This window comes from Camelus ferus, chromosome 3 (genome assembly GCF_009834535.1).
Source record: "Camelus ferus isolate YT-003-E chromosome 3, BCGSAC_Cfer_1.0, whole genome shotgun sequence".
Lineage (NCBI taxonomy): Eukaryota > Metazoa > Chordata > Mammalia > Artiodactyla > Camelidae > Camelus > Camelus ferus.
The window spans coordinates 74651361-74674426 of record NC_045698.1 but is presented as its reverse complement, the minus strand read 5'-3'; the positions used below and the strand labels follow the sequence as shown (position 1 = coordinate 74674426).

Below are 23066 nucleotides of genomic sequence, written 5' to 3'. Positions count from 1 at the left end.
ATTTGTAAATGACAACTACTAAATTTGTACTTTTGATCCAGACGTCTTTTCTAAACTCCAGACTTAACATCCAGTTGTCTTCCCAACAGTTCCACTAGGAAGTCTAAGAGACAAAGCTCAATATGTGCATCCAAACTCCTAACCTTGTCCCCCCAAACCTCCTGCACCTATGCCCACTGTCCTCTTTGTCTCTTGCCTCACAGAGAATCAGGAAATTCAGTTGGTTCAACTTGAAAAACAAATCCAGAACTCACCACTTCTCACCACCTCTACTGCCACCACTCTGATCCAGCAACCATCACGCTAAGTTAGACAAGTACAGTAGTTCCCTAACCTTCCAGCTCAGCCTATTCTCAATACAACAGCCAGAGTGGACTCTGTGGAATGTAAGATCATGCAGCTCCTCTACTCAAAATCATCCACCAGCTTACCTTTTCACACATACTTAGAGCCAAAGTAATTATAGTGACCTACAAGGCTGTGCATGATCCATACCCTCACCTCCTCACTGACTTCCTGTTCTATCAGTCTTCCTTGCTTACTCAGTTACAGGCCAACTATCTCACTTGCTCCTCTAATGTAATTTGCAGTGGTTCTGCCCAGAACCCTCTTCCTCATATGTCCACATAGCTAGATCCCTCCTCTCCAAGTAACAATTTTAATAAGGCGCACCCAAATTTCCCTGCTACGAATTAGAACTCCAACGCAGTAGCACTAACAGATTATACATGCCCATGTTTTTCACAAGGTTTAGCACCCTTTAACACTATAACATTTACCTATGTATTAAGTTTGCTGTTTATGTGTCTTTCTCTCCTGGATAAAATATGAGGTCCATAAGGGGAAGGATATTTGTCTGCTTTGTTTAGTGACATATTACAAGTGCCTAGAAGAGTGCCTGACACATAGCAGGCATTCAATAAATATTTCAGGGGTGAATAAAATATTTCCTGAATACCAACTATATATCAAGTACAGTCTACAGGAATATAGTACTCAACAAAAAAATATGTTCTTGTCTCAACCTTATATTACCATTAAATTCCAAAGTCCATAAATAGAGGAACCATGGCTAATTCTCTTTTTTTTTTTTACCCATGAACTTTCAAGCAATATACTATATGTATTTATTCAGAAGAGTAATGAAAATATGAAATGATAAATTTTACTCAAAAACATTAGCTAAAATTAAGCTATACAGTGTCTCTAAGGTTGAAGTGTTTTCTTTAAAATGATTAAATTTATTAAAACTGACATCATACCACTGCCTTGTCATTGAAAATAATTATTCTTTGAAATAGCCTCACTAAGGACCTAAGGGCTAAAAATCCTAATATGTGGAATACCATATCACATATTAAACTAAACATAAAAATAATTGAAATATTTCACTTTAACCGAAATTGTGTTTTTCTTAGTACTGAAAAATCTGCCCTACTCAACACACTATTTCAAGTAAGTGGTTTAGTTTTATAACTTATTATTTACTTGTATTTTCATGGAAATTTACTTAATTTCCTTGTAATAATTTTTGGCCCAATCTCTGCTACTGGGTTATTGACCTAAGGTAATGAATAAGAAGGAATATTTCCTTAAGAATGATGACCACCGCACAGAGGAAATAAACACATCAGCTACTGCTTTTAGCTTGAAATTCTTCAGAATTTACTAAGTATTAGCAGTCAATAGAAACTGCTTTCTAATAGCAATTTAATGCTTGCATTTGGAAATAATATTTTAAAATATTAAGAATTCTGGGAGGTAGATTATTTCGAGAGAGATTTACTTTCTCAATACACATCAGGGCTAAAAAATGGGAAATCTGTCAATTCATCAAGTTTACATTTGAATCAAAAAAGCAGTGAATAATCATTTACTTCTCTACTCAAAATGCTGAGCCTTAAATTCTAGTACTGATCACTCAGGAATGTATGAGTGATAGTTTTCCCTAAATAGTTGGATTTTATACTATTTTTCACATTTCATTATGAACCTAAACTCCGCTCACACTTTCTAATGTAAGCATCACTGATTAAGTCATTGACAAAGAAGTGAGTATTTACCTACTGGAACTGAGTTATGAATAAACAATATATTTGCAAATAAACAATTTCATTAATGATTAAACGTCCATCATTATTGTTAGACATAACACACTTTCATATGGCCTACGTGTTGGAAGAAACTTCCAACTAGGCTGGAAGAAAGGGACTTTCATCATGTACAGCTGCCTCCACTGACCACTAACAGAGCTAGCTACAAAATGAACATACTGAAATGTGTCTCGTCCATGTAATTTTCAGACTGAAATAACATGTACACCAGAAAGAGAAAGAAAAATACCATATGATATCACTTATATGTGGAATCTAAGGGAAAAAAAGACAAACAAACTTATTTACAAAACAGAAACAGACTCACAGACAGAGAAAACAAACTTATGGTTACCAGGGGGGAAGCAGGTAGGAAGGGATAAATTGGGAGTTTGAGATTTGCAGATACTAATATGTATAAAATAAACAAACAGGATTATGCTGTATAGCACAGGGAACTGTATTTAATATCTTGTAGTAACTTATGGTAAAAGAATATGAAAACGAATATATGTATGTTCATGTATAACTGAAGTATTATGCTGTACACCAGAAATTGACACATTGTAAACTTTCTATACTTCGATAAAAATATGTATACAAAAAAAATTTCCAATCTTCTCCCATGCTGTGATTCTATATACAACCTTGAAACCCCAAAAGAGCAGTATTGCTTTTTTTTTTTTTTTTGAACTATCAGGTATAACCAGAAACAAATGGATTAAGACTAAGGTGTTTAAACTTCAATTACCTCACAGTTTCTTTTCAAATCTCAGCTCACTAGTTTTGGCTTTACTACCCTGCAATAAAATTATTGTGGATTTTAGTCCTTTCAGAGGAAAATATACATACACTATTTTAAAAAGTCAAGATAATCCTTAAACTTTTCAAAGATTTTCACACTTCTGTTTCAGTGACCACCACAGCATTCATAACAGATATGGTACTGTGTTCTTCCAGGTTCATGTGTAAATGTGCCTTTCTGTGTGCTGGAATATATGAAAGGCTTTGAAGAAAATAAAGGAATCTACAGAGTTCACAATAGCTATAAAGGCTTTTGGTTGTTCAGCTGAATGGATTACATACCTTGCCTATTAATTCTCCCAATATGACATCTTCATGATTGAGAACCCATTTCTTGTCCTACAGCAAAGAAAAAGAACAGTTTTTTTTTTTTAAGCTCAAGTATGAAAGCAGTTCCTTTAAGATGCATCTGAGGCAGTGGTAAATAAACCTAAGGGATATTTCATTCTGACCATTCAATCAGCACACTTAAGAAGATGTAACCTCAAGAGGTTATAAAACAGATTTAAGAAATGTTACTACACAATAGCATTTTAAGATCTACATTATAGCAAATTTCTATCAGAATTCTCAGCCTTCTAAATGATAGTATCCTTGTAACTAGAAGACAGCATGCACTCTCCTCTCACCATAAAGCTGAGTCAATGCTATTATTTGTCATTTCAAAAAAGTTGTCATCAGTATATGATGGAATTTCATTTTGCAATGTAAAATTCCAATTCTCACTTGATCATAAATATTTTTCTACACAAACCACATTACTGAGAGCTATTTTTCCACAACCAGCCATGAATTATGGCTGTCTATGACACTGCATAAAGTCCTACATCTTTCCCAAGTAACTTCCTGTACCATAATAAAGCAACAAACATCAGCAACAAACAAATAAGTACAAGGAAGGAAAAATGAATGGTGCAAGGAAGAAGGAGAGAAAGGGAGGAAAGAAAGGAGAGAAAGAAAAATGAGGGGATGGGGGAGAGAGGGAAGAAAAGAAAGTCCTAGAGGGATAGATTTTATTCTTGATTTTTAAAATCAATATACAGACTGAAATATAACTATGATCTTTAACAAGTAACTTTAACAAGAATCCACCATCTTGAAGTGAAAATCCACCCTAACTATGGCTTTAAAATGTCCTGGGCAGCCATGCGAAGTACTTTACCTTCTGAAGCACCATGTGACAAATACGTCAGAGAAGGGAACAACAATGATTTTTTAACAACAACAGTTTACATGGATCATCTGTAGGGGTTCAGACCAGCCCCTTCCAAGATGTGCTACTTTGCCACATGGATTGTTCTGAGCTAAAGACAGTTGAGACTCTGCAGGCTCAAGGGAAAATTTTACTTATTCCTTAAAGAATTTAATTTGGGGGCTTTGCCTATAATAAGAGTTATTACCAGAAATAACTATTTAGGACCTATCTGTATGACAGTGCAAACGTCCAAATTACTAAACATGTGCTCTTCTTATCAGTGAATGACCCTCCTCCTCTCTGAATCCTCAGGTCCCTACCCCACTCCTTAGCTCAGGATGACATATACACCTCATTTTACGTTTCTATCTCTGAAACTTCGCATATGTGTGGGGTTCCTGTATGTACAAAATTGGATTTGACATCCTGCTGTTAATCAGTCTCATGTCAATTTAATTCTTAGACCAGCCAGAAGAACCTAGATGGGTAGAAGGAAGTTTTCTCCCTCTGTGACAAGTTTCTGAACCTAAACCTAAAGCTAGAACGATAAAGGTCCTGGAATAAAACACAGGAGAATATCTGTACAACAAAGTGGATAATCATGAGCAAAGATTTCTGAGACAGGACACAAAAAGCATAAAAAAGAAACAACTGGAATTCATCAAAATTAAAAACATTTCCTCACAATGCTCATTTTTAAAAAACAAAAAGTACAACTCCAATCTGGGAGAACATTTCTGCCTACATATAGTTGGCAAATAATCTCCATGTAAAACGTAAAGAGAACACACACCTCAGAAACATAACGACGAACAACCCAATTAAAACAAAACTGGGTAGAACACTTAACAGAAGAGGATGGACACAACATTGTAAACTGACTATACTTCAATTAAAGAAATGCAAAAAAAAAAAAACCCCAAAGGATGGACAAATAAACAATAAGCACATCAAAAGAAGCTTGACACCATTAGTCAGTGACATTCAGATACAAACCACAAGATGCCACTTTATGCTATTTGAATACTAAAATTACAAAAATTAACAATATCATGAGATTATGAGGATGCTTCTCTACAGTTGGTGACTGGGGTGGAACAGTAAAAGGACCCTGACTCTGTAATTTAAATAACGGCTAAGGTGTTACTGGTGGGGAAGGGGATGAGGGGTGCTATTGTCAGGGAAAGGGTTTAAGGAGGGGGAGGGGAGGTTGAAAGGGATGTGGAACCATTATTTACTGTTGCCAGAATGGCTGCTACCTAGTGGTCACTCCTAGTTTGAGGTCACAAAAATAACCTTCCCAGCAATGGGTAGAAAAATGCATTAGTCAATACAAGGCCAGGAGACATGATTAAATGCATAACCAAAAAACCTAAAATTGAGAGGAAGAAAGTCAAGAATGAGGTTGTTTTTAATCTGTTTTAGCTAAAATGAAGACCAAAGAGAAGCAGCCTAGAGTCTCAGAATTAAGACTTGTGACTCAGTCTATAAAAGGGAGGGACAAAACCCCTCAGGGGAGCCTTGGTGGCAATTTGATAGGTGAAATTTTATAGAAACGTGGGTAGAGGGTCAAACTCCTGAAACCCTGAAGAGGGGAACCACCCAACTCCTCTCTTGGGTAATGTAAGAAATACTCCTACTGAGGCTGCTGAGTGGTTGAGAAAAGCAGGCAACTTCAGATAGATGATGATACTAAAGATTCACCTTACACTATCCTTCTCAGATGATGACAGATGCGGTAACAAAAGGAGGTCCAACTCTTTTTATAACTTTATTGTTGGGGGAACAAAAAGCGAACAAACAGACTACAGCAGAAGATAATTCAAAGGTAAGACAGGGAACAGGGACATTAAGTAACATGGAGTTTGGATCCTTGACTTTCCTATTATCTTTACTGACCTCTCTTCCTGTCCCTTTCGTTCCAAAGGAAAGAAAAGTCACACTCAGAAGGGTTGCTAGAAACAGCTGCAGCTCCCTCCTTAACAACGGCTTCAGAGCTGGTATCTCCTACAGAGATTATACCACATATTCTTGTCTTTAGCTTTGCTCTGTTTTCTATAGAGAGATAAGGAGGTTTGTGCAACATTCTTGAGTCTGGAGAAGAACAGAAGGAATGGAGGCAGACTGCCTCATTCTCTTCCAAGAAACAGGAATAGTAACATCTCCTTTGGTTTCACAGATTTAGTAGTACTGAATGAAAATAAAGGTTGCACTGAAGTATAAATCAACAGAAATGAAATAGACATAAAAATATGCATTCAAAGAATAATGAAAAGAGTTGACAGTTTTATTGTTTCATCTGCTTGCCAGTGATTTGTGACCATATAGGAATATCCACAAACCTATGTTCAAAACTAATGATTAAATCTGCCTGATGCTGAAACTACAAAACACTTGACTTAGAGTCTATGTGTTACTGACATTCGGATTCTACTCCTTATGTTAATTCATGAATACTAACATCATTATTGTGGTGAAAGAAATAGATACTTCCCCCATTTATCAGTTCTCTCTCAAAATGAAAAAATAGAATTTTGAAACATCAAATTATTTGGTCTAAATTGGATCACTCATTTTTAAACGGGGGAATGGGGGCAACTCTAAGATCTTGATACAGTTTTTAAAAACTTATGAAATTCTGTGTTTCTTCAACTCACCAGAATACTTTTTAAAACTGCTTAAAAGTAGATTTCAAGTCAGAACATAGTACAGGCAGAGGCAAGTAAGTATTACTACTTGTCTGAAATCCACACTGGTAAAGAACAAGTGGGGACACATTTTTAACATGTTCCAGATACACCTGCTTGCTAAATCTCAGAAGAACTCCTATTACATTGGCAGGAAATGCATTACCTCCACTTCGCATTGAAAACCAAGGCCCTGAGAAGATAAAATCCTGACCACAATCACATAGGTACTAAGTGACAGAGTTAAGAACCTTGATCTTCTGTCTTTGGTCTACCATTCAACAAGTTCTGCCTTGCTTCTGACTGGTCTCTTCAGTGTGGTCAAGAGCATTACATTTACAATAAAACTGAGTAGTACAATAATTTTCTGAGTCTAAATTATACATATAAGAATAATAAGTCAGGTAATTGAAAAGAAGGGTCAAATATGGAACATACTATCTATAACCTGAATATTAAAATCTTAGATATTTATCTACAATATATGATAAATGAGTGTTATGTTACTAGATAGCCTATTCATGCACCTTGCATAACCTTCATAACACACCTCCTCCCAACCAACTTTATGGCAATAAGTTGCTCACCTCCCAGAACTTCATCCTACTCTCTACATTATAAGTAGTTGTCCAAATCCCAATTTAGAAGTCTTTATTGGAAGTGTAGATCATCCTTTATTTCCATGGGAAATTTAAAATTTTCCAATTTTCAGTACATTTTAAAAACATAGTTGTCATAACAACATTTCTCAGTCAAGTTTTTAGGATATATCAAGCTATTTGTATACTGTTTCAGAAATCTTGTGGCCTCCAAAATTGGGTTGGAAAATACTACCAAGTCCAAACTACCCACTGAATATCAAAAGAAATTCATTTAAACTTCAAAGGTAACATCAGTGTTACCTACTTTAATGAAAAAAAGAAGCAAGTGGCAATTATAATTTAAAAGTAAAGTAAGCTAAACAATGAGAAATATTTAATTTATAGATATTAGTAAAAATCCGAAAGAGATTTTTTAAAAAAATTGTGTTAAAGCAATGAAGGTTTCTTGGTTCCCAGCCCTGTGCTGCTACCACTAACTAACGTCTGTAAAACTTTACTACAATGGTGGATGTTCCTTAACCCTTTGCATATTTGTTTCCCTATACTAGGGACACTGCTCCTCTCCTGAGCTCAATCACTATAGCCCATCTTGCTGTTGAATATACTTCTCTCACTCTACTAGAAGAAAAACACCAAAGAAACCTGGACTGGAAAGGTCATCCAGCCCAACCATCCAGCAGAGATCATCCAGCCCAACCTTCCGCCCCAACAGTTACCATCCATCCATCCTACAGTTTAGTCATCCACTCATTCCACAGATCTTTATCAAACACTGCTTTCACAGCAGATGAGAATTACGACTTTAGGCAACTGAGAAATAACTAAAACACCCTGTGATGGGGAACACTCAGCTCAATCAACAAAGTCAATCTAATTTTCAGTTGCCTTAATTCTCACATGGATTTTATTAGATTTATCTCTTATCAATTGGTTCAAGTACTGGAACACCCCTGTCTGCTACATAACAGCAAATTATATGTTTAAGGACAAAAATTACATCCTCCAGAGGGCAAGGTTTTCCAGTGTTAAATGTCATACATTCCTTATATCATTTTTTCACATGAAGTAATTTCTAAGCATTTCTGAAAATATATGTAGTAAGCATTAAATATATCTGAGAGCATATATATGGTTAAATTAAAACGAACAATACATCATGATCTACTTAGCTTCCTGAAACATATGTACATCCCACACCACCTGTTTACATTATATCCACAAATAAAAGAAACAATACCATAATCTTCAAACTTTTCCTTCATTGCCAAGATAAATTCATTTTACTAATTTCTTAGCACAGTGTATTCACTGAATCATTAACTATGATATAGGGAATAGGTTTTTTTCTGTTTCTAAATGTAACTATTCATTTGAAAATTGTTAGCAGGGAAACAGTGGATTTTCAAGAAGAAGAATGTGGAAGGACATAGGCATTCCCAACTGATTATAAAAAGTTGAGTTTTTATTGAATGAGACATGCCCAAGAGTGGAACTGCTGGATCATACGGTAGCTCTATTTTTAGTTTAAGCGATCTCTGCAGTGTTTTCCACAGTGGCTGTACCAATTGACATTCTAACAGTGTACAAGGGTTCCCTTTTTTCCACATTCTGTCCAACATTATTTGTAGACCTTTTGATAGCCATTCTGACTAGTGTGAGGTGATACCGCATTGTTTTGACTTTCATTTCTCTAATAATTAGAGATGTTGAGCACCTTTTCATGTGCCTGTTAGTCGTCTTTGTGTCTTCTTTGGAAAAATGTCTATTTAGGTTTTCTGCCTTTCTTTGATTTGGTTTTTTTTTTTTTTTAATTGAGTTGTATGAGCTATTTGTATATTTTGGATACTAATCTCTTTTCAGTCACATCATTTGCAAATATTTTCTCCCAGTCCATAGTCAGCAGGTTGTCTTTTAGTTTTGATGATGGTTTCCTTTCTTGTGTCAAAGCTTCTAAGTTTCACTAGGTTCCATTTGTTTAGTTTGCTTTCATTTCTTTTGCCTTTAGAGGCTGATCTAAGAAAATATTGTTACAATTTATGTCAGAGTATTCTGCCTATGTTCTCTTCTAGGAGTTTTATGGTGTCATGTCTTACATCTAGGTTTTAAACCATTTTGAGTTTATTTTTTGAATATGGTATGAGAGAGTGTTTTAATTTTGTTGTTTTACATGTAATTGTCCAGCCTTCCCAACACCACTGTTGGGATTTTACCATTTCATAACCTAGTTTTCATATCGTTGGACAGAAGGCAACTAAATTTAAAAATCTTTTGGCTAAAATAAGTAATTGATGAGGATGTCATGATCTACAACTATTAACATGCCATGACACAGATTTTAGACATATTTAAGAGCTAGAAATTAGGCACTTTGATAGTCATTGGAAGACAGGGGCTGGAGATAAAAGATTTTTGTGGCCATATGAGCCCAAGAAATCACAATATACCTTCTAATGGCTCATCTAAGAAAATAGTAGTTAATCTTACTGGTTGATTTGTGAGTGAAATTGAGAAGAAATGGGTTAAGTTGGTCTCATTGCTCTCCTGGGAGCTGGCTGAGGCTGCTGAATCTGTTTCTAATAACTTCTGCTTCTGCCCCTGTCTTAGGTTTGGGTTCCCCTCGAAGCAGACCCTGAGACAAGAATTCAAATGTAAGGAGTTAATTTGAGAAGTGCAAGTAAGTAAGGAAGTAGCGAAGTGATACAGGCAAGTGGAGGCAACCAATAAAAGGTAAGCTATTAAGCCAGTCACCTAACTTGGGCAAACTCTGTAAAATGATACAAGTCACATGCCTTAGGACTAGCCCACTGAGGGGTATTCATAGGGAAACTCCTGAGAATCATTAGTTGAAGCTTGTAAGGAAAAGGAGTGTTATACCCTGGCAGTTTGTGCAGCAAACATGGGAAGAGGAGCCCTCTGTGGAACTAGTAAAAAGATCAAAGATGATGCCTGAAAATGAAAGGTGGCCCGAGTACACTGAAAGGTCCAAACAATATGAGCACTGCACTGACAGCATCTCCAGCAACTCTTTACCTTACGTGTATCCTGATTTCTCAAAGACTTACAATCCTAAAGGATGTCTCTCCTCTAAAGCTTCCTGTCCCTCTTGTCCTTAACAAATCCTGTCTATACCAGAGTACACATCTATCTTACGTTGCCTCTTTCTAGCTTTACTCCAAATCTCCCACATATATATTTATTTGTAGAGTCTAAACTACTCATTGAATGTAAAAATAAATGTGTTTAAATTTCAAAGGTAATACCAGTTATACCTACTTTAATAAAGACAAAAAGAAATGGGCAATTCTAAGTTAATAGGCAAACTAAACAATAACTCAGATGACTTAGGTAAGCTAAACAAATACTCAGTCTAGTTTACAGATATTAACATTTGGGGTTTTATCTTAATATTTAGTGTGAGTGTTGTTTTTGCTGACCTCACCCTAAACCTCTATGCAGTATTTTGGAGTATATACCTATGCTTCCACTGTTTCTAGTTAGGAGACTTATAAATATGCATCCAGAATTCACCCTTGTTACTAAGAGAGGAGGTGTTGCATCACGTGGAAGAAGCAAATACTCCAATATGCTCTAGCAGTAACAGCCGTAGTCTCCGCATTCTTTAAGCATACTACAACTAGCATAAAATGGCTTCCTGGTCTTTTTCCTCAAAAAGCCATCAGAATGCACCTGATATGTTTCTAAATAGATGATTTAAGTCTTACCAAAAAGACATAATGATTAAAAGGACAAACACTGCTAGAAAAATTTTCCAGTATCTAAAAAAAATCTTCTGAGATAGTATTTTTTTAACATTGAATTGTTTACATACTCAGGACACTTAAAAGTTGCTTACAAAATGAAATTTGTAAAATTACATTGAATATTCTAATTTCATTTTCTTAGGGATGATATAATTTTAAAGTATCTTGAGGCCAAATTTCTTATCTGTGATTGTGATCAATCTTTGTAAATCACATACTTTTAGGGTAAAATGGTAATTCTATAAGAAAACATGAATAATCTGCTCAAAATCAGATCTTGGAAATGAATTTACCTAACAAGGGTTATTGTCCATGTTTTACACCAAAATCTCAAAGTAAAAAGAATGAAATTTAAGTAAAACAACAGAGATTAGAAGTTTCCTTAACAGTTAACACAATTTTAGCACCATATTCTGCAGCAGAATTCCATGCCAACTCTATTTGCTAACTCATACCCTGTTTATTTCTCAGAAAAACTCTGGCTTTCAGAAATTAACTAGTAAATATGGACAAAAGGTAGAAAGACATGCTGAAGCATAAAGAAGCAATATTGATTAAAGTGCTTGACAAAGTGAATTAAAGGGAAAATTTGTTTCTGAAACACAAGTAAGGCTAAAATTCACAACTAAGCCATGAAGTAATTTCCAAATTAGTTCCTTATAGTAGAGTGAATTTTTAAAACTCAACCTTTCTCACAATGAAGCATGTCACAGTATGTAGTAGCTTCTAGGAAGTTAAGGAAAAGTTACTCTGAAAAATTTGGGAAATCTTTCTACCTCTTTTCTATTCTCTGTATCTCCATTATCGTAGAGAAAACATATTTAACTCACAGAAATTGGTGTAACAGAAACATGACAGGTTTTCAATAGATTCATTCTAACTGTTAATTTCAAACTGCATTCATTCTAGCCCAAGAACTGCAAATAAAATTTACAACTTAAGATTTATCTAAAAAGAATCATTCCTTTTCTGAAAGGGATATAAACAATAAATGGGGAACAGAAGAGTGGAAACTAGAAAACACACACCTGCGACTACAATGTAACAATAAAATGTAATCAGACTCCCTTGGAAGAAAGCAGGACCCCTGACGAGAGCAGTCAAGAGGTCTGGTCTAGTTCATAAAAAATACATGAATGGGCTCCACAGAGTCAGAGACACTACTAGCAAAGACTTTTTCAGGACTCACTTTGAGGCACAATGTCATACACAGGGAGATATAAAACAGTCTGGATTATACCAGACTATGGCAACTCGCTAACAGAAAGCCAGAACAGCAAAATATTATGTTTGGAAACAATGGAAGCTGAGATGCAACTCAGAGCCTGGCTTCCAATCCATCCCACCATATACATACTTGTACTGAATTGTGCTAGAAATTCAAAGACATGTGAATTAAAAAATAAGCTGAACAGAGTTCCTATTCTCAAGGGCTTTAACATAAGCATATGGAGACTAAAGAGTCAGACGTATGAATAGTCTAGAGCTGGAACACTGAGGTGCAGGTGGTCAGTAGAAAGAAGATGGATAAAGAAGCTGCACAGAAGAGGCAAAAAGGTTTCCCAAATTTTTCAGAATAACTTTTCCTTAACTTCCTACAAGCTACCAAACTAAGAAAACCATAAAGTTTTGCTTTGGGTGGTCAGAAGTCATAGTGTTTGTGGGAAGAAAACAGCTATGGTACTCCCAAGGGTCCTTGAAAGGAAAGGGTTAAGTGTAAGCAGTTTGGGGTGGACAAAGGCACAGGATGTATGTACACCTGCTCAGGGGTGGAGGACAGGGTTGGTCAGTGATCCCAATGCTTCTTCACCTGTGGGTGGTGCCTGTCATCATTCCACCAATGCTAGCTTTCTTATTCCCAGCCTCTCCTCAGACCAGAGGGTTTGTTTTCCTGTTTCATTCCTAACAAATTTTTCCCCCTGTATACCAGGCAGCAGTCTCTGCCACAGGCCCCAGGAGTCATTATTCCTATGGAACTCAATGTTATACATAACTGGAGGGGAAGAGATGAAAGGCTGGGGAGAAATACAGTCCTGGAATTTTAAGACATACTCTAAAAGCATAAGGGTATATTCTATTAGGCCCTTATAAAATGGTGGTTATGACCCATACCTTAAATACATCATCAATAAATTTAAGAATCCAAACATCATTGCAAGCATTGCTTCTCTAGGAAAGTTCATCTCCAAAGAATAAATCAGAGATACACTTTTAAAGTATAGTCTGTTCAAAACGTTATTTAAAGTGTCATAAGAGTAATATAACAAATGATAAAAGTCAGAAAAAAAGAAGCCATATTGTATTAGAGAAGTCAGAAAAAGCTTCAAAAAAGAGGCAGAATTTAAGATAAGCCTTGAACATGGTTATAATTCTGATACACTAAAAGGAGAAAATAACTTTAGCAAATGCATAGAAAAAAGCGGGAATCTTCTAGGGAGAGTGATTACACCAATATGGTGAAAGCAAGGAGCTGTTAAAGGGAGTAGAGTTGGGTGAAAAAACTAAAATTACATTTTCTGATCAAACCATGGAGAGCTTTAAATACCAAGCAATCTAGCATTCACTTAATCTTATAACCAGGCATCTCTAAACTTGTATTGTGTAACCCATTAATTTTTTTTAATATGAGCATTTGTTCCACTATACCGATACATAATATATCCTATACAGCATAAACTAAAGTGATGCAGTCACTGGGCAAACTGGTATAAATACAACTTTCCTTGCTTCTTTTCACTAAGTGTAACTGTAAACCTGGATGCAATGTAAGGAACGAGGAAAGAACTCTGAAAGGCGGTAAGAGGAAAGTGAATGGCTTTGGGATCCCAGGAAAGGGGGGACACCATAGTGGCAGGATGATTTAGTCCCCTCCACACAACATAAAGAGGCTTAGCTCTCAACCTAGCAACAGAAGACAGGCCAGATAGGCCCATTCTTCTGGGTCAAACAGCCGTCCTCCCCAACACCAGGTGAACCCAGGACCCTCTGCAAGGGGACTGAATGGGAGTCCAGCTAAAAATAAGCAGTCAAGGGAAATACTCTCTTTCCCACTGCGTCTGAGACTCCCCTGCCCTGACAGAAGTACAGGATTGGCCCAGAAGTACCAGCAGGAGGGAACCCAGCACAACAGGCCACCAAGATTGGGAAGTGCTCTGTCCCTACAGACCTGCTATCTCCCACCCTGATCAAGATATAACAAGGTAGGTAAGTTTCCAGCAAGGGAAAAGCTGCCACAAAAGGCAGCCCAGCCTGGGAAGCCTCTTTGTCCTTCCCAGACACAGGCAGCTGGGGTGCACTCACAGAGAGAATCGCACAGCAGGCACCCACTCCCAGCCTGGGAAGTGCTCTCTGTTGACAACAGGCAGGGGACTTCAGCCAAAAAGCATCGAACAGCCTGTGTGCCGGAAATTCCGTCCACCACAGGGAAACACCTGGCAGCCCACCCAGGGGAAACTCTGTCCATCCCAGTATAGCTCTAAAGGAGCAAGTGGAAACCAGATCAACCAGCAAACCAAAATAATACCACAAAGGCTCTAAAATTTAAATGATCACTTAAACCACAGTCCACAAAAGAAGGCCAGAACTTGCATGCTAAACCTAAACAAGGTAACTGCCTGCAAAAATGAAAGATTTAAGTAGGACCCAGAGTCTCCTAACAACGTAAAATGTCCCGAGTACAATTAAAAATCACCCATCACAACCACAGGCAAGAAATCACAACCTTCATGAGACAAGACAGTCAACTGATACCAACATTGAGAGAGATCAGATGTTAGAATCACCTGACAAGAATTTTAAAGCAGCCACAAAAATGCTTCAACAATCAAAATCCCTTAAAATAAATGAAAACAGATTATCTCAGCAGTAGAAACAGAAGTTATAAGAAAAGTGAAAAACCTAGAACTGAAAAACTCAGCAACAAAAATAAACTCATTGAATGAGCTCAACGGTAAAGTGAAGATTACAACAGGACAGAATCACTGAACTTGATCAGTAGAATTTGCGCCACTTTTAACAACAAAAAGATTTTTCAAAAAATGAACAGAGCCTCAGGAACCTGTGGAACAGCAACAAAAGGTCCCACATTTGTATCATCTGCGTCCCATACATTCATGCTGAAAGACTACTCAAAGGAAAATGACTGAAAAACTGCCACATTCAGTGAGAGACAGACCAACACACTCAGGAAGCTGAGAGAAACTTCAGTTTCTCTCAACTTATCTTAACTAAGGCAAATCATAATTAAATTTCTGAAAATGGCAAAGAAAAAGTCTAGAAAGCAGCCAGAGAGCAATGACATATTACCTGGAAGGAGACGACTCAAGTGACAAGTTTCTCCTCTGAAACTATAGTGTTCAGAAGGAAGTAGCACAGTATTTTTCACGTGTTGAAAGAAAAGAAATGTGGCAAAAATTTTTTTTAAGAATAAAGGGAAAACAGACATTCTCAGATGAAGGAAAACTAAAAGAATGTGATCAAAAATAAATATAAACAGAGTTCTAACACTTTCTTCCTACTCCTCAATGAATTGTTTTATGTACCCAGATACTCCAATGGGGCAGACACTGAAGCCAGTCAGAAGGCTAATTAGGATGAGACACTGTAAAAGGGACTTATGGGACCTCCGTTTAACTTTCATAACAACTCTGTGAGAAGAAAGAGTTGAACACAGCAAGTCATTTTCACTTAGTTCCTGCTCATCTTGATAGTCATGGTGATTGATGACCTGCAGTCAAACTGAGAACTAAACTGCTGGAATATTCAAAAGTTACTCAGTAATGCTGGTCCATATGCCTGAAGTGGCAGGTCAAGATGAATATGTTGTCAGCATGTTTAAAATAAACCTGAAGAGTCATGCTGTGCATCTGGTACCTGGCTTGAGGTCCTCAGCACGACTGCTCATGTGGCAGGTATGTGATCTGCTCCCTCTAGAATTCTGGACTCCAAGACTCAAAGTTTTCTGAGCCATGAGTATCACAAATGTCTGTGTAGTTTGTAGGTCGAAAGAAAGACATGCCCAAGCAATTGCTGCTTAAATAGGGCAAGAAAGCCTGTCTTTGACCTCTCCTTTGCTATTCCTTCTGTTCTTGCATGTCTCCTTTGCTGTAATCAAACTTAACCTCGAGTACAACTTTATATTAATCTATGTGAGTCTGTCCACTGAAGGAATGAAACAGTAGGTGGTAGTGGGACCATAAAGACACTCTGTGAGGGCTTTCAGGTTCTGAGATCAGTTGAGTACAGCCAAAGGCAGAAACAGTGTTTGAACCGACATCTGACTCTGAAGGCTGTGTTCTTTCTAACAAATTATACTGCCTCCCACAATAGAATAATGTATTTAAAGCAATGCATATGACTTTCTCAATTTCAGAGATTGTCTATCATGCAGTTATCAGCTTTAACTGAAATACAATGGGTTATACATTCTGTTTCAAGTTTCAAATTCTAGTCCTAAAAGATTTCTGACTTATGGTTTATATACTCTGTTTTCAGCATTAAGATTGCTAAGTAATTCAATTATAGATTGTTCTTCATTAACTGAATTTACTGGACTGTAATCTAAGTTAATGCCTTACATTTTGTACAATCACAATTCTGGGGTCAAAAATAAAATAAAACTTTTAAGTCGTAATTAAGTAAAATGACTAAATAGCTAGCAGAATTATGAATCAACTTTGTAAAACCTTTATATAATCTATAACCTAAAAAAATTACTTGGCAGTCTCCAGATCACTTATTCCTACTAGATAAGATATAACAAATATTTTATTTTCCATTAGTAACTCTACCAATTTTTCTATATAATTTAAAGAAATCATTAAAAAAGAAAAATTAAGTCATTATAATAGTATTTTCCACTTTCATGAAAACACTAGGTTCTTGAAATCCTCCATCCTTGCACATGAATAGATATAATAGTAGGCATGAGCAATAAAAATAGCTACAAATAAAGCCTAATGATAGCTTTAAAATGTTAAAACCTGAATCTTAGAATTACTTTGGCTTCGCAAGTGTAGCTATTTTAGATGCAGTGAACAAAGTGGCAAATAAGCAGCTTCTCCTTTGTTCACCTATGGAAGACAACTAGCCACGTCTGCCCAGGCTGTAGGGGACTAACTGCACTTCCTGGTGGACTGCCACAGGGTACAGATGGTCATTATCTATTACACCAATTAATCCCTGCCAAATCACTCTGAGATAGCTGTACATTTCTCCCCTAAAGTCATGCTTTTAAAAAAGGGCTTTACAAGGATTTAGGGACACATATGAAATTAGATCAAGCAGATAACTCAGAGTGATTAGGAGTATGATTTAAATGAATGCTTCACTCTGATTCATATTTGGTTCTCCAAGAAGAAAACTCACCTAAGAGAAATACGTCTAATGATACTGCAGAATGACCTTATCCTACCCCTATATATCTTTCCCATATTCAAAATTCAATAAAAAAGGAATTTTTTCCATAAGGTTGAAGAATTAGATTTTAATACAACATTTTCACTTTAATCTTTTTTTGATAATTACTTCTGTCTTAAACAAATACAGGACAACTCATGAATACAGTAATACACTCTATCTCCAATAATACATCCTATTTCTAAGTAAGAGCCAATGTAATGTAGGTCCAATTGAGAATTGGACCACAAATAGTGGAAATGTAAGCTTTAACCCATCACATGGTCAAATGGATAGGAGTAATCATCCTGTATAATAGTTGTTTTTTTTTTTTAAACAAAAGGACAGACTTTTAAAAAAATCTCAGTACAAAGATTTAACACCTGAAGTAGATAAAATTTCTGAACATATTGACAACATGACATTTCAGAGCTTTTATTTTGAAGCCATAAGCCCAACGTATAATCCTTAGAAGGAATAATTAACCAAATGCCACAATACAGAACATAAAATGATTGTCAGAGTCTGTAATTTTCCACTATTCATACTGAGCAGTAATTGCTATCTCTGCTCTTCTTTTACATACAGTTTTCCAGTCACTCTGCTTCAATACCTGCTTAGCCTGCTTAGCACATTTGTTCCACTCAAAATCTCAGCCACAGCATATTTTTAGAGTCCAGGGATTATTCAGAATTTGATCAGCTTTGTCATTAGTTATCAGGGTTGCTCTGGAGTAAAAATCCTTATTGACAAGTATGCAAAGTAGTTTGCCTGTCTGGAATCTGCTTGAGGAGGTTTTAGTAATTGAATATTTGCTTAAATGCTCTATAAATTAATGCTAAATAATCCACAAGTTCTTTCCCCCCAAATGGTTATTTAGGAAAGACTTACTTCATTATTTTATCTGCAAGTTACATAAAGAGTTTTTGTTTCTGTATGGTATACTTTCATCCTGTCTTTCTACAGAGAATTTTAATGCTTATTTTTCATTCATGTCTACTCTATTTCCCTACTTACATTATAAACTTCTGTTCCATTAATTGAAGAAAGGGTGTGTAACTTCTGGTACTTTTACTAATATTTTCCAACTTACTTCCATTCACCTCTATTTTAGAATGTCTCATTTTTCTTGTCTAAAACTCTCAGAGCTAACAGTGATACCCTCGAAAGGGAGGCATGCAGCTGGTATAGGTGAAAAAATGCTGACACAGCCCTTTCCAGGTTCTGGAAGCTGGATAACTAAAAATAACCAGCTAGAAAAATATGCAGGTTCAACTCGGCCTATCAAATTTTTACAAGATATATCTTAGTATTCATCCATAAATACTATGTCTTAAATAATTATCCCTTTTACTGATGGGATTGAATGTAACAAATAGAATGTGAAAGGCACAAGGGGTCATTAAAATGAGAACCAAGTATAGATTCTGCTTTAGGAGTTTATTATCCAGTGAGAACAGGAGAAAGAAAAGGATTCCTCAGGACCTTTATCCCCAGAGAGCAGCAGAGATGAAACCTCTAGCTTTTTCCTTCCAGTCTTAGCATCTACCCTTGCTCTTTCTTCCCCACCCTCCACACTTTGGCCATTAAGATGAGGTCTCTTTCAGGTGGGTTTGGCTCTCCCTCCGGTGGTCAAATGGAAAGGAGACACTTCTGAGTTGAAGTGGGCCAGGGCCCCAGTGCTCCTAGGAACGACTGTCCACTCTGTGTGCGTGGCAGCCTCATGAGGAAAAGGTCTGTGAGGAGTGCCACCTGTTCTCTCCTCAAGAAAGACAGAGCAGGGCCATTTGGGGCCAGTGGAGTTAGTCTGAAACCTGACGCTCGCAAAAGGGGGCTGAGTGGTATTGAGGAAGAGTCCATGGGATTTGTCAGAACCTTCCTCAACAGTTCCTAAAGCTAAAGAAACCAAATGCTCCATGGTACTGCAGCGTGAGCCATCTGCTACGTGACGGTCAGGAGAGGAGGCTGTGGAGGCCCACTGCCTGGGCTTTCTCTGTGGCTGTGCTGTGTAGTTTCCATCAACCTCCCCCTCTTTCAGCCTCAGTCTCCTGGTCTCAAGATAAAGATAAAAAACAGAGGCTACCCTATAGAGTAGTTCTAAATACTAAATGAGATTTTTTTATGAAGTGCTCAGCACAGTGCTTAACACACAATAAGTGCTTACTGAACACTAACCATTCTCCTTACTTGAGGGCCCTCAAACCTTTGGGGAGAGGGCAGTCCATCGTCTCTCACACTCATCTACCTCAATCACGTTGTCTTTCCTTGTAAGCAAACAATGACCCCGTTCATACATTCTTTCCCTCCTTCAACAAGTGTTTATTGAGTATCTATCAAGTGACAGTTACTGTGCTGGGTGTCACCTAAAGAAGGTGACAGAAGCAAATTCCCTCTTTGTGAGGTGAGGAGAAAGTGAAAATATGTTTGCAAATTACAAAAAAAAAAATAATAAAAGATACAAAACACAAACAATACTGAGATAGAGAATAAAAGTGGAGGTATCCATTTAGAGAGACTGGCATTTAAACTGCTACTGAAATCAGCCAAGACAAGAAAAGAATATTCCAGACAGAAGACACAGCTGGAACAAAGGCTCCAAGACATGAGAACAGCATGGTATGTTCAAGAAACAGAGTCCATATTGGTCCTGAGTTCTAGACTTAGATACATGATTATATACTTGACATCTCTTATTTGAATGTCTAACAGTATCTCAAACTAACCCTATTCTTAATAGAACTCTTTTCCCACCTCCATCAGTATTAACTACTATCTAACCAGTTTCTCCAACCAAAAATCTTACAGAGCCATTCTTGAGTCTCTTCTCTACTTCATCCCCCATATAGAATCCATGAGGAAATGTTGCATCTACTTCCAGAAGATCATCTAACACATTAACTTTCTGTCCCTCTCTAATCCCACCACTCAAGACCAAGTAAACATTATTTCTCCCCTAGACCACTCCAACAGTCTTTCAGCCTTATTCCCCACTTCCACTCTCACCTCACAAGTATTCTGAATGCATCAGAATATGTAAATGTAAATGTAATTAAGAACTTATTCTTTTTATGAAATCCTCCAACAGTGTCCCACTGGTCTTAAAATAAAAACTCTTTCCCATAACACATTAGGACACAATCTGGTTCCTACAGATCTCTACACTTATCTCATTCCACTCCCTCCTGTGAGGGCCTCTTTTCACTATTTATATAAAGTCTGTGGTTATTGTTGATCTTGAACTCTGTACATTTGTACTACAAAGTCACTCTGCCTAGAACTTATTTATCTCTGTAATTTCTTTCACAGGTAACCCATTTTCATACTCCAGACTTTGAGTCAAACTGTACTTCCTCAGAGAAATCTTACCTGACCATCTGATCCAAAACAGACTTCAAGTGGTAGTACAATATCTCTATATTACATCATTAACATTTGTAGGGCCCAATATCACGTACCTAAATATGTAGAAGTTACACACTGAGTTAACAAACTGTTACATAAAACATGTTATTACATTCCTTTGACAAATGTACCCTCTGAACAATCTGGAAAGTCAAATACTTCTCAAGAGCTCTGCACTAGAACATGGTAAAAGAAACTGGCCAATAAAAAAAGGTTACTTTAAGAAGAAAACATTTTGATGCTATAAGAGAACTTTAATCCAGGCCTCATTCCCTAAGAATAGTGCTTCTCTTCCCACTTGTGATTCCATTGCATTCCTCAAGGAGCCCAGCATGTATATGCCTGGAGATACCCCATCCTGCACATCTATATGTGCCATGAACAGTCACCTGTTAGTCACCTTTAGAGGGTCTACCCTTGAGAGCATGGATCTGGACAGGCCATGGAGGTGGGCCCAGGGTTGCTGGGGCAGGAAATCTTAAGTCCTCGAGACTCTGAAGGGGAATCCACAAACTATATGTGGACATACATTCCTCAACTGTGGGCAGGGTACAATTGTGGGCAGCCAAAGCGGAATCACAGCATGAGCTGTAGGAACGCCTTCTCAATCTAAGGACATCACCACTTCACTTGTTTCCTCTTCACCAACATCAAACTATAATTATCTTTTAACTTATTTGTTTACTTTTCTGTATCTCCTCCCTGTATAAAGTAGGCTGCACACTTAAGGAGCTTTGTCTTGTAATGTCTGACACATACATAATCAATATTTCATAAAATGTTTGTTGAATTATAGTTCTTACAGTGGTAACAGGAAAACAGAACAACTTTTAGAAAAAATGTTTTATGAGGTCATGTTTCACAAATACCTACCAAATCTAAGGAAACTAAGCATTTGCATTTCAACTAATCTTATTTGTATAAGACTTAACAGTCTATTAAGAGTTATCTACTTTGTAAGATGGGACATATATTATCCCAAAGACTTAGTAATTCTATAAAGTATTAAGATACATACTGAGAATCTTTCATTATAAACTAAAGGCTATTAGGTAGGAAAATGGCCAATAGACACTACTTTTAGAAGACAATATATTCTATATTCAGCATATGCAAAATATTCAAACATGCTTCTAGCAAATCAGAAAGCAGCAAACTGTCAGAACAGTAAAAATGAAAGGCAATTTTTGCTTGGGAGTCAAAATTTCATTAAGTTACTTAATAATTATTCAAATATACTACTATGATATTCATTTTGTATCAAATTATATCTCTTCAGAGAAACTTTATCTGACTATAAGTTTCTTGGTTTCAAGATTAAAAGAAAGATCCAAGAAGATTCCACAGCAGAGAACCCAGTATTATGGCATCTGGTATTACTCTTATTCAGGCCAAAGAAAACTTAAAAAGGCTTATAGTCAAAACTTAAATTTCACTCTTCTCCTGCATACCAACTAAATATCTAAGTTTGTTACTTAAAATAGTAGTAAGACAGCACTGAGTAGAGCAAAAAGTCATTTGTTTCTTTTGAATCTGATCATGAGGTGGGCGTGAAATATTTTGGCATTTGTGACAATAGATGTGTTAAAGGAGCTACACTAGTATCATTTTACTTAATATGTGAAGCAAAAACACTGAAAATAACTTGAATTTTAAGGAGAATAAAGGTAGAACAGTTCCTTAACTCCTGGTTACAGGTATACTAATAACCTGACGGTCTTTATGCTTTGACAGTAATAAAAAATACCACTTGATTCAGAATATTTCTACAATTGTAGCAGAGACAAGTGACATGACCAAATTTATGCTGTATTTTATATGACTATAAAGTAATATTACTGATTTTTTTTTAAGCACAATTTCAAAGTAACTTATTCCACAAATACCTCTCTTGCTCAAAACAACTTTGGGAATCCATTTTAAAAACTGCCCTCCGAGCTTAAGGACATTTCCAGTGTTAGCAGATTACCAACCTCTGCAAGTAGATTTAATTTTATAAAGTCAGTCATTAAGGGTCAAACCTGGTAGATGTGGCAGGTGGTCAAACTTGTTGAAAAACAATTTGACAGCAAAGTAACAAGACCCATTTTATGCTGGTTGAAAAGTTACCATGAGGTCAATCCCAA

The 23066-nt window shown here is 36.6% G+C and overlaps 1 protein-coding gene across 10 annotated transcripts in view; it reads right to left on the bottom strand.

Annotated features, from left to right (window-relative positions):
* The window catches only part of FER (FER tyrosine kinase), a 367832-nt gene that overhangs the window by 136397 nt on the left and 208369 nt on the right, over positions 1-23066 (bottom strand). For all 10 annotated transcript variants that reach the window (XM_032476468.1, XM_032476472.1, XM_032476473.1 and 7 more), the window contains one exon: positions 3180-3236. In XM_032476468.1, coding sequence (XP_032332359.1) covers positions 3180-3236 — 57 coding nt within the window. Of the gene's footprint in view, positions 1-3179; positions 3237-23066 lie in introns of those variants that run through there.